Below are 24,994 nucleotides of genomic sequence, written 5' to 3' on the forward strand. Positions count from 1 at the left end.
GACTTAATTTTAATATATCACACACAAACACTCAATCCCAAATAAATTCTTATTTACCCAACATTTTTAACCATAACTGATTTTTTTAAAAGAAAAATAACTCAACTTAAGAGACCTGGGTGATGTTATTAAATACTGACAAAGAATAAACTCAAGTGACCAGCGCTGTTAGAGAAAAACTTGCGTACCAGAACTTTATATCGCGGATCAAGAGTGGCGAGTTTGAAGCCAGGTTTTTCATGTCCATCACTATGAAGCACGTTACTGCATGCGTGATGTCTTTATGCCGCCAGGACGCTTTGTCATTTTATCACAAAGAAGGAAGCCCAGTTTAGTTGCTGTACCTGCTTTGTTTTGGAAGAACTTCCAGAAGATTCCTAAGAAGATGACGCGGGGCTAAAACGGCTCGCGCTGCTGCGGTAGTGAGCGGCTTACGTGATGAAACAAGTTGGTTGCGTTACCAGTCTTTGTTTTTACCGGTTCCTTGCAAGTTTTACAAATCACTGGTTTATTTCTTTCAGACTGGCGAACTAGTAAAACCCCGTTTTGGGACAATATCCCCCGCCGCTCCTTGCTGCGACATATTCACGTGCTCTGTGTTGTGGTTTGAGAGGGCGGCGCTTTGTGACGGCGTGCCTGGGTCCGCGATTACGATTGGTTGAGAGGAAGCAGTGACTGTAGCATCAACTAGGTTAAAAGGAAGAAAGGAAAACTGTCTGTATAACCAACTTTTACAGGGTTTCCCGCAGCGCTATCTTGGCGTGGCGGCCGCCACGCCAACATTCCAAAAAAAAAAAAAAAAAGTGACGTTAACACGCGCTTTCGCGCGTGCGTGAATGGCATGGAGAAAACACATGGATACCCCCGCTACGCGAGTCGGTCCGCGGAAAACGTGTCGTCCACCCCCCCTTTCTGCGAGTCGGTCCGCAGAAAACGTGTCGTCCAGCCCCCCCCCCCCTCCGCGAGTCGGTCCACCTCGCATAAGCAAATTCCTGCGGGAAACACTGTTTTATCGATCCTTTTTTCCCCTTATTGTGCCACACGTCTTTCGACTGATATATATTGTTATTAAATTATCGTCCAGCCCTATTTTATATGATGCTGTCATTCTTGGGAGACATTTACAATTTATTCCAGCAATTATTGAGTTAATAAAGCAACACGCGTCAGCCTGATAAACACAAAACAAATAAATCACTCTTTTTTTTTTAAATTACGCACTAACTCTGTAAACAGGCCACGTAGGGAAGCTTAAAAGTATAATGTTCTCGCCTCAAACGATCTGAAAACGTACTTTTGAAGAACAGCAGCAGCAGAAAAGGGAATGTTTAACTTACCACTGTGAGCTCTGCGCTGTCTGGAATGAATCTGCAGCCGCGTTGCATTCAGAGACGGTCAGTCTGAAGAGCGCATGCGCGGCTCCTATCTTCGCACTCTTTGCTCCATTAACCAGCCTTGGAAACCGTGACGTCAGACTACTGTTGTGAATTCGTATTCTCAAAGAAAAAATCCGTATTCTCAAGCAGCCGCTACTGTTTGTGTTCATAAAGAGTAAAGCACAAATTTAAACTTGAAATTTGTATTTATTAGTTATTGAAGTTGTAACTATTTAAACTGTATGTTGTATCTTTTGAATGGGATTTAAATTATTATGAGTTTACAAATGTTTTTTATGCACAACTTCTGACTAATATGGACACAACTATCCTTTTATGTACAAGTTTATTATGGAACCGCTTTTACCCCATACGCTTCCTTTATCAGTCCTTTTGTCCATATCTATGTGTCACATCTGTTACGTCCTCTCTGAATCATCTGTTATTTTCCCAATAACTGCTTTTAAAAACTTCTACAACCTGTAACTTCATGTAATATCTAACAGTCCACCTGATGATGTGCCTAAATGGCACAGCACAACAAAGCAGTTTAGATAAATCAAATGTGAGCTGGACAAAAATAAATGGAAACATTAACAACAATCAGCATGGACATTACATAAATCAATTTTTGTCACTTAAGATCATAGTTTATCCACAATTTTTGCTTCATCTAATTAAGTAAAGGCTAGTTCAGGTTCCAGGCCAGCTGAAAGCTTTGCTAAGGCCTGGGACAACGCAGTCATTTTGGGCCCCCCTCCACACCTGCCGCCACCACACACACACGCACACACACACTTCGTGCCCTGGAAATCTCTGTATTTTATATTGGATATTTTTAATATCTATTGAATTTGGTGCACTAGTTGATCTTTTCTTCATAAGAGAACAGCAAGCACTGCAGCCAAAATATGGCCTTTTTTGACCTGCTGCATGTTGTGTGTTTTGTTTTATTTTATACTAACCTTAACCTCATCCTGTAAAGTACTGAGGGTGGCAATGGTCATCCTAGGTATTTGCTGAAACCTCCCTGGCCAATTAATCTGAAATAGACATTTTTATGCTGGCATTTAAGAGAGAAAATAAAATGACAAGCTTTATATTTATTTATACATGTTTTTTTTTTTATTCGATCCATCTTAGTTCACCTTTTTTGAATGCCTGCATTCATTTCTGGTCCAGGCCTCGAGAACCAGATATTTTAGTCAAAAATTAGAAGAGTCAAAATATTTTCGAATCCTTGACAATCAGTTTTGATGATACATTTTAATATGTACATATTTGCTTACAGCTCAAGAAAATGCTGATAAAATTCTGCCACAATAACAAAACTTGATAAAAGTCCTATAAGTTTGTTACACCCTTTCCTTGTTGTGTTATTATTAGCCTCCATCTGCCTTAACAAAACTTGGAAAAGGAACTCCTGAAAGATGGACCCCACAACAAAATCTTATACAGCTCTTCTGACAATCTGACCAACTTGCAGTCAAACTCACCTTCCATCACAGGCAGTTGCATAGCCAGAAATTGCTTTTTGTCCGGGCCAAATAAAAAAATGGGTGGGGCAAATAATTATAGTTGAAAGTAACTTTAGTTGTAAGTTCACTATGGAGAAGATATGGGCCGAGGAGAAGGAGAAAATACCTTCTCTGTTCAAGTGAACATTCTTGAATTGACAGCGGAAAAAATAATCCGGACCATCACCTATAAGATGATTTAGTCACAAACTGTAACACTCTGAGAGCCGGGTGCAGGCTGGGCTCTCTCTCTCTCTCTTCCTCTGCAGGGCGTGACGGGCAGGTGCTCTACATCCCCACTGATTGCTGCTCTTCTTAAGGAGCAGCTTTCCAGCAGGAGGGCGTCAATTCTTGCTCGCTTCCAGCGTAGTACATGACCAACAAAGTATTTTTTCCAAGTCTTACCTTACATAACCTAATTTCTACTCCTTGCTTTCATCCAGAACCTTGGACTCCCGAGCTACCGCACTTCCGAGTCTGATCTCCTCGTGCCAAGAACAGAAACCCAGAAGCCACTCCTGCCTTGGTCCTCCTGCTGTACCCACCTGCCTGTCCACCCACCAACACCGCAGAACCCAGAAACAGCTTACCAGTCCTGCACCTGGACCCCGGACATCACCCTCCCCGGACAACAACCCAGCCTGGAACCCAATGAGTCCCTTATTAACATCAGACACATCAGCTCCTGCTTCTGCTCACCATGAACATCTCACAGGCTATTTGTTTTGCATCATATGCATTCCAGTTTAGGCCTGCTCAATTAATGAACGCCACGACTGGGAAGATTATGATGGAACAGCTGTGCAATGGAGAAAAGTCGTCACTGTTCTCTTACAGCAAAGTTACAGGTTATCCCACCAAGATGAAGGCTGTTATGTTTAAAGGAATGAAACATCCAGTGTGTATTCGCTCACCTAGAGGGAACGATACGGTGAAGGTAGGACATGCAGCAGGATGCCAGAGTACCATCACTGACCTTTACTCTGACTTTGTCTGCGGCATCCTCCCTAGCTGTTCTACTTGGAAACCACAAGTCAACTTTCCTACAGAGGGTGGCTGGTTCCTGTGTGGAGGAGACAGCATCTATCAGTCGTTGCCTGTAAACTGGTCCGGCACCTGTGTTTCTTTCTGACCACACCGTCATCATCTCAGCTCAGGCTGTAAAGGATCATCATTCCTCTAATAGGAGAAGAGAGATCAGCTCCAGCTCATTGTTCCAGCCCCATGATCCAATTTGGGGTTCCAACGTTCCCTCTGAACATAAATGCTGGAGCACAGCGAATAAAATAGGACTTTCACCTTTCCCGTGGTTTGGAATTGGTAAATCTATGTTGATGATTGAGACACTGGACTACAGAATAAAAACCCTGGTGAACATGACGATGGACATGAATAAAGGACAAAACAAACAATTAAGTGAAATGCGTTTAATGGTACTGCAAAACAGAATGGTTTTGGACATGTTAACTGCTAGTCAAGGCTGCGTATGTGCAATGATTGAAATATCTTGCTGTACATATATTTCTGATGCTAATAAAAATCATGTTACTGAAGCTATGTCTGCCTTAAAGAATGTGCAAAAAGCAATGTCCCAGGATGCTGTTCCTCTAAGTATGGACTTCCTCTCCTGGTTCTTTTGAGGATCCTGGTGGCACCTCTTGCTGAAAATAATGACACCCATTATTATTATTATTATTAGTGTTTTTACTGCTTGTGTAATCCCATGCCTAAAATCTATGATTGCTAAATATGAAATGTAATGTTTCAATATCAAATGCTTTCAAAAATCCCTCTTGAAGAAATGCAGCCCATAGTTTAAAGTTTTACCTTGTTAAATGCTAAACAAAATGACAGTCTCATTGAAAATGCAGCATGCAAGAAATGATTACTTGAAGTAGGTTAAGTTAAGCTTCAATTGTAAATAAAATAATAATAATAATAATAAAATAATAAAAAAATAATTATTAGATAAATTTGAATGTAATCAATTTATTTTCATTAAGTTACAGGCATTTAGCCCGTTTTAAGAGTTGGCTTTCAGGGATGTTCTACTGTTTTAACTTGAAACAGGAAGAATAAATGCTTCTCCCAGACAAGGAATTTCTTGCCTTATCCAGCTGTGTATGTTAATCCTACACCCCTCTGTGTGCCGACACCCATGTTGTGAACTCCTGAATCCCCCTTTCCCCTCTTCGAAGTTTGATAATAAAGGCAGAGGAGACAAATGTCCCGGCAGGAGCAGTGCACAGACATTCAAGGGAGCATTTTCTCCGTCGGGCGCTATTTCTTCCTCTTCTGCAGAAAAGTCTAAACTTGTGTTTGTGTGGTTTTCTTTGTAGGGTGATAAGGGGTTATTTATCATAACCGTATCAGCCAAAGTTCTACAAGTCAATCTGTGAGCAGAGGTACATTTTGTGAGCTTGTAACCAGCTGGAATGAGAGAATCGGTGACTCCACAGAGACCTGTAAAGGTAGTCGGACTTTGTCTCTGGACCGACCCAGGAAAAGTCCACAGGAGTTGCTATCTTAATGTTCTTGCGTCTGGCTTCAGGTTGATTTGTCGCCAGTCTTCTCTCTTTTTCTTTTTTTGTATTTGGGGCGGTTTATTCTCCTCGATTTCAACCCTACGATGGCACACAGTCGGGGAACAACTTGTAGTCAAACTCACCATCTATCACAGCCAGTTGCGTAGCCAGAAATTGCTTTTTGTCCAGGCCAGATAAAAAAAATGGGTGGGTCAAATAATTATAGTTTAAAATATGTTTTATTTGTGTGTTGCACGTTTGTAAGTTGCGTAGCCATACAGGGAGAATCCCATAAAAGCCCATTCTTAGACAGATTTATGCATTTGTTCATTCTTTTATGTATTATCATTATTACTTTTCTAATTTGTTTATTCATGCTGTAACCACTTACGGATGTTTGGTTGAAAGTTGGTGGGTTGTCATTGATGTCGACCAAGGTGATTGTGGCCGTCGCGGTGTTAAAAAGACCATTTGGTGCCCCATTCAAATCTCTGATTTCTATAGTCACCATATGTGTGTCATTTGTCTTGAAATAAAACATGACAAGAAAAAGATCACGTGTTGAAATAGGAGACGAATATAAACCAGTTTTTGACGCTTCAAGAAACAAAGTCAATCATCTGTTAAGAGTTTACAGGGCTCACCTCTCGGTCCAGTTTATTTGACACTGTGGTGATAACGCCCGTATCTGGGTTGATGGCAAAATATTCCAACCCGTCTTTGAGCGTGTATTTGATCTTCACGTGGTCTGTGTAGGGATCATCTTTGTCCGTGGCTTCCACTTTCCCCACCACCAAATCTATGGGGAAAAGCGTGTTTATTCAGGGGATGCTTTCGGTACGCCTTTCATACAACGTGACTGTTGGGTGCTCGCTGCTCCTTACTTGCGGTTTGCTCGAGCACAGAAAACGCAAGATGGCCTGTAAACTCTGGCTTATTATCATTTACATCGTCCACTGATACAGTGAGGTCCAAAGGTATGTCTTTAGGCTGATTGGTAATTTTGTCCAAAGCGTTGATTATTAGCTGTGAATGCACACATATTGAAACATTAACAAATATCAGTGACAATCATGCATGAAGGGGATCTACTAACTGAATTAATTTTCAGCATCAGATTAAAAAAATAAATGTTTTAAAAATCAGAAAAGGTTGTATTATCCACTGTCGCAACTGATAATGAAAACTGAGGCTATGAAAGGTGCCATATTTTTTTACCCTACATCTGGTCATGGTCAAATAAAGAATATGGTTCTTGTGTAAAATTTGTAATGTGAACCTGCAGCGTAATGAGACTTAAGTGTCTCTTTGAAACCTCTGGCTTTTTTTGCCTTGTAAATTGCTTACATTTAATTGTTGCAGTCTCATCTATAAGAAACAGGAGAAACAACCTAGTTTGCATTTTTGCTACATTGTACTGTACTGCTTATAGAATCTCATTTAAAATAAAACAACTAGCTAGTAAATTAACTGCAAACTAATTATTGTAAAAAGGGGACAAAACAATGTAAATGGTTCAGAGAAGGAACATAACATTAAGTTAGTACAGCAGGTTGAGATTTTCCTTTCTAGAAAACCTACTATGAATGTTGGAAACTCCTCACGGTCCACTGGCTGGTGCACTTTCAGTACCCCAGTTTCTTTGTCGAGGCTAAAAATGTTGCGCGGGTACTGGTTCACTCCGGGCCCGTCAATGGTGTAGTACACATCATATTTCACTCCTGAATCTGACACAATCTATAAATGACAAACAAAAATAAACATACAAAGTAGCAACTTTACAAGAGCATTAATTAACATTGTGATTAAAACTAGCCATATATTTTTAATAGGTTAATTATAATCGGTGATGCTTGCACACTACTCTTAATACGATTGGGTATTAAGAATAATTGGGTAACTTTGAAGTCCAAACTATTTTCCATAGTTGATTCAATGAGAGCTTCGATAAATGCTGCGCCTACATTTTAAAATCGGGTTGAATGTGCACATTGTGTCCTGTTTACCAGCACAGCTGCACTACTGAATGTAACTCTTGTAGAGAAGCTTGCTTGATTATGATGATCGTTGTTTATTGATCTTTGACTGTTTACAGTTATAGATTTAAATCCAAAAACATTTTTCCTAATTGTCTAAATGTTTTTTGTCATTACTTTTACCTGCAGTAAGTGCTACGAAATTCTAAGTCAAGATGGAAGACAAAACCTTGAAAACAAACCAAATGGTTTTCTGTTTATTTTTCTGTATGGCAGGGATGTACAACATGAGTGCCAGGAAGCAATTTGTGTTCCTCGGAAAGATTTTGTGTGGCCCTTGGCAGCACTTCAAGAGTTTTTAGTGCAGATTGAAACCATAAAAACTAAAAATGTTAGATCCAACACAAGAATTAATCTTTTAGAGTTTCATTAAAAGATATATATATATATATATATATATATATATATATATATATATATATATTAGGGCTGGGCAACAATTAAAATATTTAAACGCGATTAATCGCCCTGATTAATCGCGATTAATCGCGATTAATCACATTGTATTTACAAACTCCAAGAATGAATTCAAAAGTAGTGTAAAGAGCACTTTTATTTTAATGTTCTGCTGCCATATGAACAAAAGTGTTGTAACATTTGTAGCACTTATCAGTAACATATATTTAGTGTAAAGTTCAACTTAAACATGTAAAACAAAAAATAGCAATAATAATAAATTAAAGCTTATTGCCACTGACAGGGAATTCTCTTTATGGGGAAAAAAATCTACCAAAAACAGGCAATTTCTGAGGTAACAGCAGGGAGCAGCATTACCATTTTATGTTCAATACCAAAGTTTAACTTGGCAGTGGTTACAACTAACTTGTTTCTGTCATATTCCATGCTGGAAGAATCACGTGGTACGCAGTAGGGCAAGCTTGCATAGTCCGTCGCTGTTTCGCTGTAAAAGAGACATGCGTTACCCTTGGCTTTACTCGGTAAAATCTAAGACCATGGTTTTTAAACATTGTTGCTCTGGAACGGGCAACAGCGACTCGAGGTACACTGATCGGCCGCATATGAAGGATGTTTTCTTCAAGACGGCCAAGGAGAAATGTGTGCGCTGGGTACACCGGTGCTGTCAGCCTACACAACAGTTCAACCCGGAAAAAGTTACCAAATTCACCTACTACATATGTAGCAAGCATTTTGTTGGAGGAAAGGGCCCAACCGAAGAACATCCTGACCCAATTCCAGCGACATCAAGTAGTGAACAGGTAAGAGTATTTTGGTGGCCGACATGTTAATAATGAAGCGCCTGCTACCATGATAACATATAGGCTATCATGGTAGCAGGCGCTAACAAGATACCCTGCTACCAGGATAGCTTACTCAAAAACATTTCAAATAAGACAAACATTAAACATATACCGATCCCTGGACGGACGCCATGATCGCCGCGCAGGAAAAAAAAAAAAAAGCTTACCGTTCGATCAACTCGGCCCGTTTCTGGTTTTTTAAGCCCTCGACACTCAAGCCATCGTTTGAGCTGAAGGTTGGTGTGTTCTTCGACAGTGCGGCCAATAATCCGTGCGCCTGGGACATCGTCTTGGGAAAGTTTAACGGCTATAAAGTCGGTCATATCGCTGTTTCTGTTGCGCGTGTAATAGCTGGTTGCTACGGGCGTTCTCTACCTGTATGTCCTACCTAAGCGGCAAAAGGGGCGTTGCTCTTGAGATGGTGAAGTCACGTGCGCGGTACGCTATTCCTGCGGGAAACACCGCCTTCTGCATGTCGGCTTTGTTTTTTTCCGGCCAGCACCTTTCTTCCTCTGAATCCGAGGCTTGGCTGACAGCGAGGTTATTGGCGCATTATCACCACCTACTGTTCTGATTCAAACCCCTACACCGCAGCAACAGACCTTCACAAAATAAAAGCATGTGAGCAACATGCGTTAACGCGTGTTAAAGAAAATATCGCCGTTAATAGTCTAATGAGTTAACGCGAAATGAACGCGTTAACTTGCCCCGCCCTAATATATATATATATATATATATATATATATATATATATATATATATATATATATATATATATATATATATATATATATATATTACCTTGTGTGGAATGTTGTAAATATATATATTGGGAAAGACGTGGGAAAGACGGTGTCTTTCCCACGGCCAAAACTTAACAGATCAAAAACTTATCTAAGAGGAATAAATCATAAAAACCTAATAAAAATCAATACGGTTCACCTTGAACCTAAAAATAAAACAATTAAATGTGGTCTATTAAATATAAGGTCTCTCCCTCCAAAGACTTTGTTAGTTAACAAATTAGTTTCTGATAAACAGATTGATTTGTTTTGTCTCACAGAAACCTGGCTACAACAGGACTACGTTAGTATAAATGAGTCAACTCCCTCCAATTATTCAAATTTCCACATTCCCAGATCTGTGGGAACAGGAGGAGGAGTGGCAACCATCTTTCAGTCTGATTTATTAATTAGTCCCAGGCCAATTAATAACTACAGTTCTTTTGAACATTTAACCCCCAGTTTCCCTCATCCAAACTGCAAAGCAATAAAACCTCTTCTGTTTGTTGTTTTGTATCGTCTACCAGGCCCTTACACTCAGTTTTTGGATCAGTTGTCAGATTTTTTTATCTGATTTGGTGTTAAATACTGATAAGGTTATTATAGCGGGTGATTTTAACATCCATGTTGACACAGAATGTGATAGCCTTAGTGTAGCCTTTAAAACTATCCTAGATTCAATTGGTTTTGCTCAAAATGTGCATAAACCGACGCACTCTTGGCTCCATACTTTAGACCTTGTGCTGACATATGGCATTGATTGTGAAGAATTAACAGCATTTCCTCACAACCCTGTCCTATCTGTTTATTTTTTAATAACATTTGAGTTTAATCTAACTGAGTTCTCCACCCCCAAAAGAGGGTTCCATTATAGTAGATCTTTATCGGATAATGCTGTATCAAAACTTAAAGAGTTGTTTTGCATTGTATTACATTGAAATGACTGTCGTCATTTCAGTTTTTAACTTTTGGCTCTCTCTCTTTTTCTTCATAGTAGGTACACCTGGTCAGGCGTTCTGTTAACTGTGACATCATCCAGAGAAGACGGCTCACCCGCTACTACCATCTAATGTAGAACAGATTACTGGATCAATGTGTGCTTCTGTGCTTTTTTGTCTCTCTTGTTGTGTCTCTGCTCTGTCTTCTGTAACCCCAGTCGGTCGAGGCAGATGACCGTTCATACTGAGCCCGGTTCTGCCGGAGGTTTTCCTTCCCGTTAATGGGGAGTTTTTCTTCCCATTGTCGCTTCATGCTTGCTCAGTATGAGGGATTGCAGCAAAGCCATGTACAATGCAGAGGACTCTCCCTGTGGCTCTACGGTTCCCCAGGAGTGAATGCTGCTTGTCTGGACCTTGATGCAATCAAATGGTTTCCTTATATAGGACATTTTTGACCAATCTGTATAATCTGACCCAATCTGTATAATATGATTGAACTTGATTTTGTAAAGTGCCTTGAGAAGACATGTTTCATGATTTGGCGCTATATAAATAAAATTGAATTGAAAATTTAATTGAATTATATATAAAAATGTGTGTATATCTGGAGCATGTAACAAAAGTAATTTCCCTGTGGGATTATTAAAGTATGTCTGATTCTGATTCTACTTTGTTTCATTAATCACTGTGTATATAGTTTACTGCTGTGCAGGTGAAAACAAAAAAGTCACCACTTTTACTGTGCTGGACAGTTGACCTGTCCAGGGTTTGCCCCGACTCTCCCCCAATGACTGCTGGAGATGGGCACCAGCTCACCCCACGACCAGGCACGAACCAGCAGGTGTAGACAACGGATGGGTGGACTACTTTTAACGTGCCAGCTTTGCCCGCATGGCAAAGGTTTTGACACCACTGCTCCGAGGCACTCTAGTGTGGTTTGAGCTTGGATAACTTTGTACGTACATGCAACAGCTACAAACATATTAATACCCTTAACACCCGTTTTGGGGTCTTCTGGACTTCACGCAGTGTACAAGTACAGGCCATGTACCATTTGCTATTTACCCAACTCTGTGTTCGAAATAGTGAGCTTCCCCATATTCTTGAATTAAAAAAAATAGTTCTATAAATTTGTTTTCCACATTATGACGCCTACAGGGCCCTGAGATGAATAAAGCGCTGCGTTGGTGCAAAGTAAGCAGATATAAATTGAATTTAGGGAAGTACAAAAATTGTAGATTTGAATTAGGGAAGAACAAAAATGTTGACCTGTGCGGAGAAAAAAACAAACAAAAAAAACTATATTTCATATACCATTTCAATGTTTTTAGGAAAAGGCCCAACATCATTCTCCAGTATGTGGATGGGCGGAGGACTCCACCGTCTTTTGGTGCGCTTCAAAATGGCCTGACCCTTTTCCTATAACGTAAGATTATTATTAGTAGTATTATTATTGATGTTGTTGTTTAAAACTGTTGTTGTTCAGTGCGCTTACATTTGTCTCCTGCTTTGTACCGCTGACAAGGTGAACTTCCATCTCACTGCCCGGCCCACTGCCATCCTGAGCCCTGACAGAAAATGTCCGCCCGCTGGTTGCCACAGAGACCGGACTGAGCGCTACTAAAACCCCGTTGCTCTTTACTGTAAAACTAGGGTCCTCCACAGTTAAATGAAGAGTCTCGGGGTCACAGCCGACAGCTTCAACTAAGATAAAACATTCAAAGGGAAGAAAGTGGGTTAAAAAAGCAAACAATACCGAACCATACCGAACCATACCGATGCGTTGATTTAAAGAAGTATAACACAGACCGCCTGTAGGTGAGAGTTGAGAGCAGCGGTACCTTTTGTGAGGTGGTATCCAGCTGGGATGGTTTGTGGCGAAAGGACGTAGAGAGAGTCGGGGATAGAGCATGACTCCACGGAGGAAAGGATCTGAGGAGGGAAGAAAGTTGTTTTCACTATCTTAACAGGCTCGTCTCTCTAAAGGGTTACTCGTGTTTGTTACATGCGTCGCATTCTCGAGAAAACAATAATGAAAAAGCATTGAAAGTAAATAACGTTTTTTTTTTTTAAAAAAAGACTATTTCAAGACTTACCAGCAGCAAGTAAACAGGACAGAATAAAACCTTCGTCATTTTAGAGTAAAGGGTAGTAGGACTTTGTCTCCGACTCAGGAAAAGTCCACAGTTGCTATCTTGATCAAACAAATGGCAAATGTTCTTGCGCCTGGCTTCTAGTTGATGTATGGAAGCCCATAGCTGTCACTTGAAAAAAAAATTCAAACTTATATTATATAAACGTGATAAATATATTGTATAAACATGATAATTATATTGTATAAACGTGTAATTATATTGTATAAATGTGATAACTTTATCCAGATGTTGGCGCTAGTAAGCTTTTAGTCTGAATCATTTAAGACGAAGACTTTTTTTTTTACTTTTAACAAAACTTTATTTACAGAACATCACAAAGATAAAACATTTTAGTTAAAACCAAGTGTCATTTATATAAAATACTTAAATAAGGAGCTTGTTAGTTTGGAGTTCACCTTCTTTAGACACGTCGCATTATTAAAACCCTTCAACTGCATAAAATCATTGATGTTTTGTGTGGCTCTGTGGAAGTGAAACTCCAGCCTAATCCTGGCTTTAACGTTGCACTTCCACAGAGCCACAGCATCAAGATGGTGTCCAGCCTGCAACTTGTCCCTTCGAGATATGTAGATTGCCATTTTTGCCTCAACAATTAAAAAGTTTAAAATCTGAGATTTTGCCTTAGTGGCTCTGCTGTAATGCACACAATTGATAAAAACCAGCATTTGTAAAAACCACACCAAAAAGGCTGAAACATCTCATCAAAAGACTAAAAAAAACCATCAATATGACACATTCCATAAAAACATGAAAAACACTCTCAGACCAACTACAGAACGGACACACGTTTAAAACTCCAGGACTGATGACCGATAAAAAAGAATTTGTGGCAATAGCAGCATGGAGGATTCTCCACTGCAGGTCACCAGTCCGTTTCCTCACCGGAGGCTTGTAAAGAGTTCTCCATTGGGGCCTCTGTCCTCCGAGCTTGTCTCTCCACACGCTGACAGGTCTGTTTCTCAAAGTCCGTTTATTCATTATTTTTACATTAATCTTGTACAGCATCTGTGGGCTTGTAGTGCACAAGGTCATCTTGGGGGCCACGTTATATAAGAGAGGGCCACTGTCCTCTGTGAAATCAGGGTCCAGTTGAACGTCTGGAAACGGGTCTGTCGGGTCAGGTTCACATTGTCCAGTGGAATGCAGCTGCAGCAGATGTCTTTCTTTGGCTGCCATCCTCTCCTTCACCCAATCGAGGAAGCGCCGTATCTGCCTGTCAGACCGGACCCCAGCAGTGAACTCACTGCCTGGATGTTGCTGAAATCCGGTCCAGCTGCTTCCACCAGCCTTCTCACAGTCGCCGTGCCGGACCTGCACAACGTCTCTGACAGACCCGGCAAAGTACCGTCACAGAGGTCCAGTCTCGCTCCGCACACCAGAGGTTCTTCTAAGCTGGGAGTGAATCCATCTCCACTTAGCCAGTTTGTTCTTTATTTGCTGCTCAACATTTTCCCAATTCTTTTGTACCAAAGCTTTATCCCCTAAAAAGATGCCAAGATACTTAAAACCATCCCTCCTCCATGGAAGATTTTGAGGGAGAACTGGGAGACGGCCATGCCACTCACTCGTGGTGAAGGCTTCACTCTTTCCCCAGTTCACCCTCGCAGCAGACAGGACACAAAACTTTTCAGTGATATTACATAACGTCTCAGCATCCTTTTCGTCTTTTGTAAAAACAACGACATCGTCGGCATAGGCAGATAAAACCAAATTAGCGTTAAAACCAGGTAAGACCAGACCACAAACACTCAAGCGTATTTTCCGGAGAAGGGGTTCCAGGGAGAGCGCGTAGAGCATTCCGGAGAGCGCACAGCCCTGTCGAACGCCTCTACACACTCCAAAAGGTGCACACTGGCTACCATTGATTATCAGTACACTCACAATGTTATTGTACAACACCTGAATCTTGGCTATAAAACCAGCGCCGAACCCAAACTCTTGCATAGTTTCTCATAGAAAGCTGTGTTTAGACGCGGTCAAAAGCCTTTTCTTGGTCAAGTGAGACCATGGCTGTCTGCAGACCCAATGAACTGGAGACTTCCAAAACATCCCGAATCAGGTGGATATTGTCCACCATTGACCTGCTGGGGACGCAATAGGTTTGGTCTCGGTGGATGACCTGCTCCATTGCTCCTCTCATCCTGGCTGCCAGGGCCTTGGAGAGAATTTTATAATCGGTGCACAGAAGGGACACAGGGCGTCAGTTTTTAATCTCCTGCTAGTTCCCTTTTTTTTGGGAGGAGAGTGATGACTGCCCTGCGGCAAGACGTCGGGAGCAAACCGGTCGCCAGGCTCTCGTTAAAGACATCTAGCAGGTCTCCTGCTAAGATGTCCCAGTAGACTTTGTAGAACTCTACAGTGATCCCATCAATGCCCGGAGCCTTCCGAGCTAGCATACCTTGGAGGGCTGTGTGGAGCTCCTGCACCCCAAGCTGGGTGTTGGTCTCCACTGAGACCTGGGGCAGTCTGCTGCAGAACTCCCCTGACAACTCATCATTTTCCTTATACTCGCTCTTGAACAATGAAGAGTAAAAACCCACAGCCCTCTCCCTGATCTGACCCGGCTCACTCAACTGCTGCCCTGTGTCCAACTGCAGAGAATGGATCAACGTCTGCTGCCCGCACTTCTTCTCCAAGTTAAAGAAAAAGCTGGATGACGTATCCATATCTGCGATGTTTTGCATCGGAGACCTAACAACACGCCTTGAACTCTTGTGTCCAGCAGGTCTGCTAAGACTAGCCTTTTAGATTTGAGAGCTTCAAAATGCTCCCTGTTTCCAGTAGAGTCACAATCGTTTTAATTCCACAATGTTCATCTCCAGATCCTTTATAGATCCGATGAGGTCACGAGTAACATTAACAGTGTGCTGCTGACACAGCAGTTTTATCTGAACTTTGCCGTAGTCCCACCACTGTTGCAGACAGATAAAATCACTGTTCAGTTGTCTAAAACCAGTCCAAAAATAACTCAGAATCTCCTTAAAACCTTCGTCATAAGTTAAAACTGAGTTAAAATGCCAGTAAACACTCTTAGGTAAAATGTTTCTAATAAAAACACTACCTAAAACCAGGGAATGATCTGTAAAACCTACTTGCAAAATGTGGCAAGTTTTAAACACGTTAAAATGATGTTTAAAACCAGTCAAGACGAGCTAGTGAAATGTGGTTTTCTTTCATGTGGGACCACATGTACTGGCTGGAGCCTGTGTGCATCCTCCTCCATACGTCCACCAGGCCATGTGATGAGACCAGCTGCTTCAGAGCGCGCTGAGCTGCTACATGCGGCTCTGCACGATTACGATCTACGGAATCGTCCTCTGTACAATTAAAATCCCCTCCTATAAAAACGTAATCCTCAGACCCGCAATCCCCCAACTTCTCCCCAATTTCTTTAAAAAACGTATCTTCTCTGCATTGGCACATGGAGCATAAATATTAATAAAAACCATATTAAATCGTTCAAATCCAGCTCGGACTAAAAGACATCGACCCTTAACAATGTGCTGTATTTCAATTGAATGAGGATTAAAAGCTCTCAAAAAGAGGAAGCCCACTCCTGCACTCTGGGAGGTGCCATGGCTTAAAATGACTTCCCCCTTTCATTCCTATTTCCATTACGCCTCATTTGAATTATCACTGTGAGTTTTCTGTGCATACAAAACACTAATTGTTTTATGGTTAAGTGTCTGGTAGACCATTTGACGTTTTAAAGCCTCTCTAGCCCCATTGAGATTGAGGGATGCTCTTTTAAAAGTGTCTGTCCATCTGGGTATACAATATAATAATAATAACAATAACAACAACAATCATAATAATAATAATAATAATAATAATAATAATAATACAAAGTTAGTGCGTGCCATTAAGTTAAAGTTGCTTTCTCACTTTAACCATTATCTTTTTCAGTCTGAAAATCTCTTGATCAGTGAAGCCTGATTTTTCCTTTTTCCTGACGTAATATCTGACTGAGGCATAAAACAGTTTCAAGTTTGCAAAATATGTTTCCACCTTAAGTCCCCTCAGCCCTTTAGTTTGCTGAATGAAAGACAAAAATGACCCGACAGGATATCGGGGTTCATTACTGCCAACCTGTGAAAGTGATATCTCACTGGAGTCGGAAAAACCGTCCTCGCTGTCACTGCTTTTCAACTGTTCTTTTCTTTCAGCAGCCATGTTGCCGATCTGTTTACTAGCATGCTCAACAGCCACAACGTTTTTCCTGTTGCTCCTCCTCTTCATTATGGCCGAAGCTTCCTGCTCCATCACCTCCTCCTCCTCCACCCTTACCTCTGCCTCAGCTCCCAACAAAGCCTCTCCAGTCTCAGCCTTCGCTCCTCCATCCTCCTCCCGTGCCTCCTGTTCCTGGTCCGGATCTCCACATGCTCTTGATCGCCCACCTTTCCTCCCCGCTCACCTTCCTCCTCCTCCACACCACCACTAACCGTGGACAGATCCTCCCCAATACCACACACCATATAACCCTGATTGGTCTTCACACACCCCTCAATCAACATCTTCCCTCCAACAGCACCCAACGCTTTTCCAGCATTGAGGGGACAGCCCTCTGTGAGACCTTCAGCAGTGGCAGAATCTCCTGCCATCCCAGCAGGTTCTTCTCCATCGGCGGCGGGCACTCCCGCCACCTCGCTTCCAGTTTCCGGCTGAACATCAGCTGCTAGCCACCCAGGCAGCCCTGACAGCCACGCCCCAAACAAAACCCGTGAACACTCAAATCAAGTAATCCCAAAAAACAAATAAACCAATAATATAAACAGCACACCCAGTGAAACGAAAAGATATGAAAAAAGGTACTTTCACTCTCATGCTCTCTCCCCTCTCCTTCATTCACACTCTTCTAACATGAAAAAGAAGAAACAGAAGTAGAAAAAGTTGGCATTCCAAATACATTTTTGCATGAAGTGGAGAGGATGGCTAAAAAGGACAGCCCATTGCTCCGATTCCTGCCAAACCGCGGCGTACCAGAGGAGTGCCTCTGACACATGTAAGAACGCATATTTTTTCTTTGCCTACTTTAGCCTGACATTTTAGCCTAAACTAAACAAGTCAAAGCTCTTGATTCAAGCTTGTCACCTTAAAATGTAAGTTAGCTTTAGAATGAAGCTGTAACTTTTAAGAGCTAATGAAAACATTGGCTTTAAAGCATTTGTGAAATAAAATTTGGTATATGAATAACGTTTTCATTTTTCTAATCAACAGATTGTGCAGCTTTTCAAGATAAACAAAAGTCTGATCTCTTGTTCATTGATGCTGCTTAAGGTCACTCAAGTTTGGGTAATATTCTGTAAGCACACCACCGCTTCCTTTCTGTGAAGGTAAGCACACCATTCTAATTCATAACAATCATGAAAGGCAAGCTGGATAAGTACTTCAGGAAGGTAAGTAGAAAATATGGACAGTTTATAGTTGTCAATATAACAGGGTTTATACAGGAATGAGTAACTGTAATTTAATGCTATTTAATGCTCTTTTAATGATTTTAGAAATATTTTTTATGCCATCAACAAGTACCCATGACTCTTACATATATACATACATATATATATATATATATATATATATATATATATCTATATATATATCTATATATATATCTATCTATCTATCTATCTATCTATCTATCTATCTATCTATCTATCTATATATATATATATATATATATATATATATATATATATATATATATATATATTTGACACTTGTAGCTGATTTTTACATTTTCTACATGTTTACATGTGTGTTCTGAGCTACCAGTGTAAATTTCATGTGTTTGGGACAATTTTTAGATTAAAAACATAAGGGGGTGCATTTTTTGGCAAGGGGCAGCCAAAAAAAACATCCCCTGCTGTTTAAATATGCACTTGTAGCTGATTTAACATTTTCTACAAGTTTACACATGTTCTGAGCTACCACTGTGAATTTCATGTGTATGTGTGACGATTTTTATGTTGCATAAAAGGGGGATGCATTTGTTTGGCAGCCCCTTGCCTAAAAACGCATCCCCTGCTATCTCAGAAGTGTTGACACTTGTATGACTGTATTCCTGTATATTCATCTTTAGTTAAAGAACAAGGGTCAGCAAATGCAAATTCTGCCCTGTAAAACAATGACAGTGCAATTGTCACTGTATGATCTGAAGCCCCATTTGGAGCTGTTAAACAGGCTTTTGAAAAACTTGCTGCTGTAATATTATAGATTTTTCAGAATAAAAAGCTAGCAGATCTGCATAATCAAACAATAACAGAAATACAATTTTAGAGCATTCAGTACTGTAAGAATGCCCACACTGTTTCTTGATAAATAGATTATTGTATGAGTTAAGTTCTGTTCCGTTTTATGCCTCTTTCCTTGTAAGTTTGAAATGTCCCATGCTCCTGAATGCACCATAGCTTTCTGACGCTCAGGAATGCTTCACACTGGTCTATGAACGCTGTGCTGTGTAGATGCACGTTTGATCTTCCGTTTAAAACAAAGCTTTGCAGTTTCAAAACTCACGTCGGCTCTCACGGTTTATTGTTGTATGTGAATGACAAGAGACCACAACAAATAAATCAGCCGTACGTCGGATAAAAACTTTGGATTTAATGTTGTTCATAACACCCATAATTTTGTAAATTAATCTGCCAAATACCAACTGTTTTTCCCCACAAGAGGTAGATTAAAACGTTTTGATATCATTAATTTAAGGACAAGTAACTGCGTTGGTCAAATTTTAATCCGTTTTCTTCGTCGATATTCAGTTTGCTGTAAGTTTAACAGCAAACTTATGTGTGTACAGAGTTTGCTGTTAAAGATCGCTAGTGCTCAAATTCATCCCTTTCAACCATTGTCCTGATATCAGCTTAAGAGCTGATTATCACCAGACAATACTTAACAGACAGAGTTATTTAATAAACATTAAATAAACATTAAATAACTTTAAACAGTGTATAATTGCACAACACCTACTTGCAGGAGTTCATTTCATGGGACAGCTGTTTGGTGATGTCAAGGCAGTCCATCGCACATTCCACTGTTCATACTCCGACAAGTCACCTCTTCAAGATAGACCATCACAACACACAGCAGAGTGCAATAGACCAATTCACTCGTGACGTCATGAGCAACATCTGGGTCACGTTGGTAGGCAAAACAGTACTGTTTTCGCCTACCTAACAAAACGGGTGATTTAGAGCGTACTTTTAGTTAGTTTATTTTTGGAATCTAAACAATGCCTACGACTTGTTGTGCTCCTGGTTGCACACAGAGGCATTCCAAGTCGTCGGATGTACGTTTCTTTTGTTTATTGAAGGACAAAGAAAGAAATGGATAATTTCAAGGAAAAGGATGCAGGTAGACAATTCCAATCGACTGTGGCAGAATTTGCACGACAGAATTTGCAGTCTACACTTCATCTCCGGTTAATACAACTTAATTTTGCACTAGTCATTGTTCTACTTAAATAATTATCTTATTAAAAATTAGGATATATACTTAAGTCAAGACGTAAACGTTCGTTTCGTAATAATATACATGTTTCGTTTCGTAATAATATAAATGTACAATGTATATAAACCCTCTGACATGAGTCTGTGAAAAAGATTAATAAGACAATATATCCAGTAACAGAATATATATTCTATTGTTGTTTTAGAGCTACTTTACAGTGACTACTGTAAAAATATTTAGATCTGAGATTTATACTGCCGTTGGCCCATTGGGATGGGGCTTTCACACATTGGCTTTCACAAAGCACACAGTCGTGTCCTTCTCCAGTCTGCTACACAAACATGTCTGAACATGTCCCAATATGAAATAGTTGTAGCCGTCAAGTGATTTCATGGCTTTCATGCTGTCTCGTGTGTACTGGCCTGCGTGTTTATAAGGCAGCTGTATATGTCGCGGTACGGAACACTTGGCCAGCATTTCACAGACCCGCTCCGTCCCTTCAGGCTTTTGCTGTGTGGATCTGGCAATCTGATACCATCAACCATTAACTTATTCTTATAACGATCTTGTGATACGTTATCTAAAGAACGTCGAGAACTCGTCGTTTCCTTTGTTTTTCGTCTGCCATTGTGTTCGCCTTGTGCCTACCAGTCAGGTGCGCATGCGCAAAAAACCCAAATCAAAACAAAAACAATGAATTGGTCTATTACTGTTCTCAACAAGATTAATGCTGTCTTTACAGCAATAATTCATCATTTACTTTAGAACTCACACTAAATTAAGTCTAAGTTCCAATTTCAGATGCATATACACTCCTTTTTGGCAAAGAATAACCAGGAAAACAATATCCTGTTTCAAAGTTCACTTACGAAAGTATCCCAAAATAATTGTCAAGTCTCAGTTTGGCCACAAGGTGGTAGAAGTCACCTTGTTGTTGACACTGCTGATTGATGGGATGCACCCATTGTCGTGGGGCTCTCCGCCTTTCCTCTCACAAGACCTCATCAACTAGCAGAAGGAAAGCCAAGGTGTGCCTTCTACTTGGTGCTCTTTCCATGTGGTAAAGGCTCTTCTCTGTGCAACAACACATAGCTATGGATCATACTTTGCAGTGTCAGCTGCAAATTTCCGCTTTTAAAAACAAGTGTAAGCCACGCTGCTTTCATCATGCACCACATTCTCTTATTAGAACGTTGTGCATGTTCAGCAATCGCTTTGCCATCCAGATCCAAAGATGCCCAGGGAACTTGGCCGTATTTCTCTTTATCAGTATAGGGAAATAGGAAATAATGAAATAAATCTGGCTTAAACGACCACAGGCAAAGAGTTGATTGAATTAAATTTGGATGCATTTTGCCAGTGTACTTTCAACTTACTTCAACTCTCAACTTACTATATATTGTTAGTTAATTTAGTGAGCTGTTATGCTAATTTTGCACTTCCATCAAATAGAGCCTGTATCCTTTTGGAGTTGAAGCTACAAGTGTGATAAATGACGTTATTCTCATCACTTTGAGCATCTCCTAAGTGTGTTTACTTATTTTCATAATTTTTAATCAATGTATCTTCTGCAATGTCTTCCTTGCATCAGCTAGTAGTTGAAAGTAGTATGGGCAAATGGGAAACGTTTCAGATCCAGTGCCCTTATGTTGAGGTGCTAAAAGCATAGTTGTTGTTTTTAACTGTTACAATAACAGTATCTATCATTTTCAGCGCACAGGCTATGTATCATTTTGCTAATTACTAAAAGATGTCACGTTTACTTCAACCATCCACCCACAAGACATTTTATATCTTCTAAATTGCAGTTTATTTTTTTGATCCTGTACTTAAAATTTTAGACAGCTGTGTTTTCCGCACATTAATTCTAAGCAATTATACAGATCTAATTATCTCCCATCAGTCGTATTTATGCTAATGCAATACGACTAGACTTTATCCAATAAATCCATCCTCTATTCTAATATATGAAACCATTTCTTTAATCATACTGCCATACTAAGACCATATACCCCCTGTGGATATGGAGTTTTCTCTTTGACAATGTATTAGGATGTTTTAATCTGTACTAAAATTATTTCCTGTTTCCATCTTTATATTTATGCCATCATTACTGATGTTTTAAAATTATCAAATAATTTATTTTGTTGTTTTAGACTTTCTTCACATAACCAAATATTGCAGAGGATAATATTTAATATTCTTTATACAACACCCTCATCTGTTTGGATTATACTTGATGAAATTTATATTGAGTTTTATCTTAGCTGTCTCCTATTTTCGCATTCAAGTGTTTTCTTTTATAACGATTTTTCTATTTTAATGTTGCTCCCTTTAAAGGATTTACATTTTTCAACCTGTTCTTTTTTTGTGTAGGAGAAATCTGAAGTGACTGCTGAAGTGTATTATGCTGCACTCATCTTTTGTGGCAGAGGATGGAATTGTCAGTTGACACTCCTTGATCACACTGTCTTCTCTTTGGGTTTTCTGTCCCTTCCAGTGTAGTCTGAGGCAGAGAACACCCTGTCACCTCCTCAATGTCTGCATTTCCATCAGCATCAGACCATCCTTCTACGTAAAGGCCAATAAATGTGAAACTCAGTCTCAGTTCCTTGCCTTTGTAGTGGGTCTCTCTCAGTAACATATTCTCTGTGGGGTAAGGACAGTGGCGAGGATCTTGGGAATCAGGACACCTGCAGTGTATTCAGCAGCGCCTTACCACCCTATAAGAACAGAGCACGGCTCCCACAGCGGGAGCTTTGTTTTTCTGTTCTTCTGTTCTACAGATGATCATTACACTTCCATCTGAGTGTTTTCGCAAAAGAAATTTCTCCAATCTTCTTCTTAAGCGCTCTTGATAATGCAATCGGTCCAATCTGAATGTTTTCATCTTCTTTAAATTTAAGAATTACTTTAAATTCATCTCTAATCATCTTCTTCGGAACTACAGGGGTTCCTTCATCTGAACTGTTTTCTTCCAAAGTTCTTTTATTGACTTATGTCCCTAACAAACTTTCATTTTCTCGCCTTAATCTACCGCTCCCTTTTCCACTAACAACATTAGACCAACCACTCAAATCCATATCATCACCATCTTCTTCTTCCTGAGTTGCCATTCCAGTCCAGTCACAGACCAGTTTTTGCCAAAACCGCTTTTCTTTAATCCAACACACTATCCGCACTGAAAATCGGTTCTCGTCTCTGTTTCCGCAAGATGCTCCTCGCACCACTTGTCACCACCGCACCTACCACCTGCCTGCGTCCCTCTGCACGTCTTCACACAAAGGCTTTCAAGAATCTGGTGGTTACATACTGGAAGAGCCAGGAACACATAGTGCTCTTCCCAGGTGCAACAGCTCCGGCTATCTGAGCTGCCGCCAGTATAACCCCTCAGTCTTGATTGCTGGAGCAGCACAAGGAGCAGGGAGTGACATCATGGGACGGCATAAGGCAGCTTCTCAGGAAGGAAAAGACAGGAATCATTACATACATTGTTCTGTCAGACTTTCTGCATAGAGTTCTGTTCTCCAACACAGACTTCACTTGGTTTCCCATAGATGCTATAATATACAAATAACCCACCACCTAGAACATGCGTAGCTTTATCATTTAATTATAAATTAAGACCTGACTGAAGCACATTACTCTGCAAGTTGTCATCATAATTAGCATTATACTGCAGAAAGGGTTGTGTCTGATGGCTGTTGGTCAGAGGGAGTACTGGGCTTCAGCTGAGACAGACAAGCTGACAGCTAACAGCTAACAGGACATTCACACTGTTTCTGTAAGGATACACTTATAGGACACCTGGGTTTGCACATATTTATTATATCACATGCAGAAATTATGACATTCTATGGCATTCCACGCTTTATAGAGGACCTAAGAAAAGTATGATCTATCGTAAAAGTGGTAAAGTCAGCTTGAGGTCAAATATCTGTAGTAAAAAAAAAAAATCTTTGGTTTGATAAAAAAAGAGTTACAAGACTAATTTTGTCTATACAGAATATCCCATGCTACTGTAAGGCTAAAGGAAATAACACTGAGAAATTGTAAATTTTCAATGGGCTGCTAGATTTAGTTCAGTTTAGTTTATTTACTTAGAGCTAATTCGCATCATCTCAAGACACTTTACAAAGTCACTTCTATCAAATAATACAGACAGATTGATTCAAAAAATGTCTAAGGAAACCCAGCATATTGCATCCACTATATAATAATGCACAGATGAAAAAAAGCATTTAATGCTGAACAAAAGTGGAAAAGTGACTAGTCCCCAAAGGGGCAGACTGTTCACCAAGGCTTTAATGCCCAGTTACAATGTTTATCTTAATCCCAGGAGATGGTGAATGAAACACCAAGGTGCATCTTGTCAAATTTATGTGGAGCCCGCAGTTCAGTATAATTCAGCACAATTGGCCACCAAGGAAGCCGTTAGACTGGGGGAAAAGCTTCTTTTTCATTCACAGCTGGTAGCATCATTAGCATGGCTGAGAAAAGACCACAGCCAACTCTTCACTCTACAGGACTCAAAAACACACCAGCGTGAAACTGCTGCTGCCTGAAAACCCACAAACCCATTGACAGACGTGCTGAACTTCTGAACTTTGCAGCTGTGTGGCTATTTTATAACACTTGGCCAAAGTTGAATGCCTATTTATACAAGAAGAAATCCTGGAGGGGAAGAGAGAACAAAACAAACGGTCCGCAAAGGTAAGTTAGGGAGAACAAACACGTTGCAATAAACAGCAGATTTAGACAGAGGAACAGGGACGAATAAGAACAGCTTTTAATTATGTTGCAGATGCTGAGGAGCCCATGTAAATGTATGAGTCCTTTTCAGTGTGTGTCCTTTGCACTGCTTGGCCACTAACGAACAGGCTTCACAGTGACAGGTACCGTATGTGAACATGAGCTACAAGCCAATTTGCCTTCTCTTTGCACAGCAACACACACTGA

The 24,994-nt window shown here is 40.3% G+C and overlaps 1 protein-coding gene across 1 annotated transcript; it reads right to left on the minus strand.

Annotated features, from left to right (window-relative positions):
• Window positions 1-4,307: 4,307 nt before the first annotated feature.
• On the minus strand, window positions 4,308-12,625 carry LOC105937346 (desmocollin-1). Its single transcript, XM_012878619.3, has 9 exons — window positions 12,530-12,625; window positions 12,275-12,365; window positions 11,929-12,137; window positions 11,748-11,852; window positions 7,000-7,155; window positions 6,303-6,444; window positions 6,063-6,217; window positions 5,810-5,944; window positions 4,308-4,554 (listed from the first exon to the last, which is right to left on the minus strand). Exons 1-9 carry the CDS (start codon window positions 12,566-12,568, stop codon window positions 4,501-4,503), a joined length of 1,086 nt encoding a protein of 361 aa, XP_012734073.2. The 5' UTR covers window positions 12,569-12,625; the 3' UTR covers window positions 4,308-4,500.
• Between the last annotated feature and the right edge of the window lie 12,369 nt (window positions 12,626-24,994).

The sequence above is a fragment of the Fundulus heteroclitus genome, chromosome 23, assembly GCF_011125445.2.
Source record: "Fundulus heteroclitus isolate FHET01 chromosome 23, MU-UCD_Fhet_4.1, whole genome shotgun sequence".
NCBI classification, from domain to species: Eukaryota; Metazoa; Chordata; class Actinopteri; order Cyprinodontiformes; family Fundulidae; genus Fundulus; species Fundulus heteroclitus.

Coding starts and splice junctions, on each gene's coding strand:
- LOC105937346 (XM_012878619.3), bottom strand. CDS start 12,568: ATGACGAAGGTTTTATTCTGTCCTGTTTACTTGCTGCTG. Junction 11,853..11,928: donor GTACAAAGCAGGAGACAAAT/GTAAGCGCACTG, acceptor CTTACGTTATAG/GAAAAGGGTCAGGCCATTTT. Junction 6,445..6,999: donor AGGAGTTTCCAACATTCATA/GTAGGTTTTCTA, acceptor GTGCATTCACAG/CTAATAATCAACGCTTTGGA.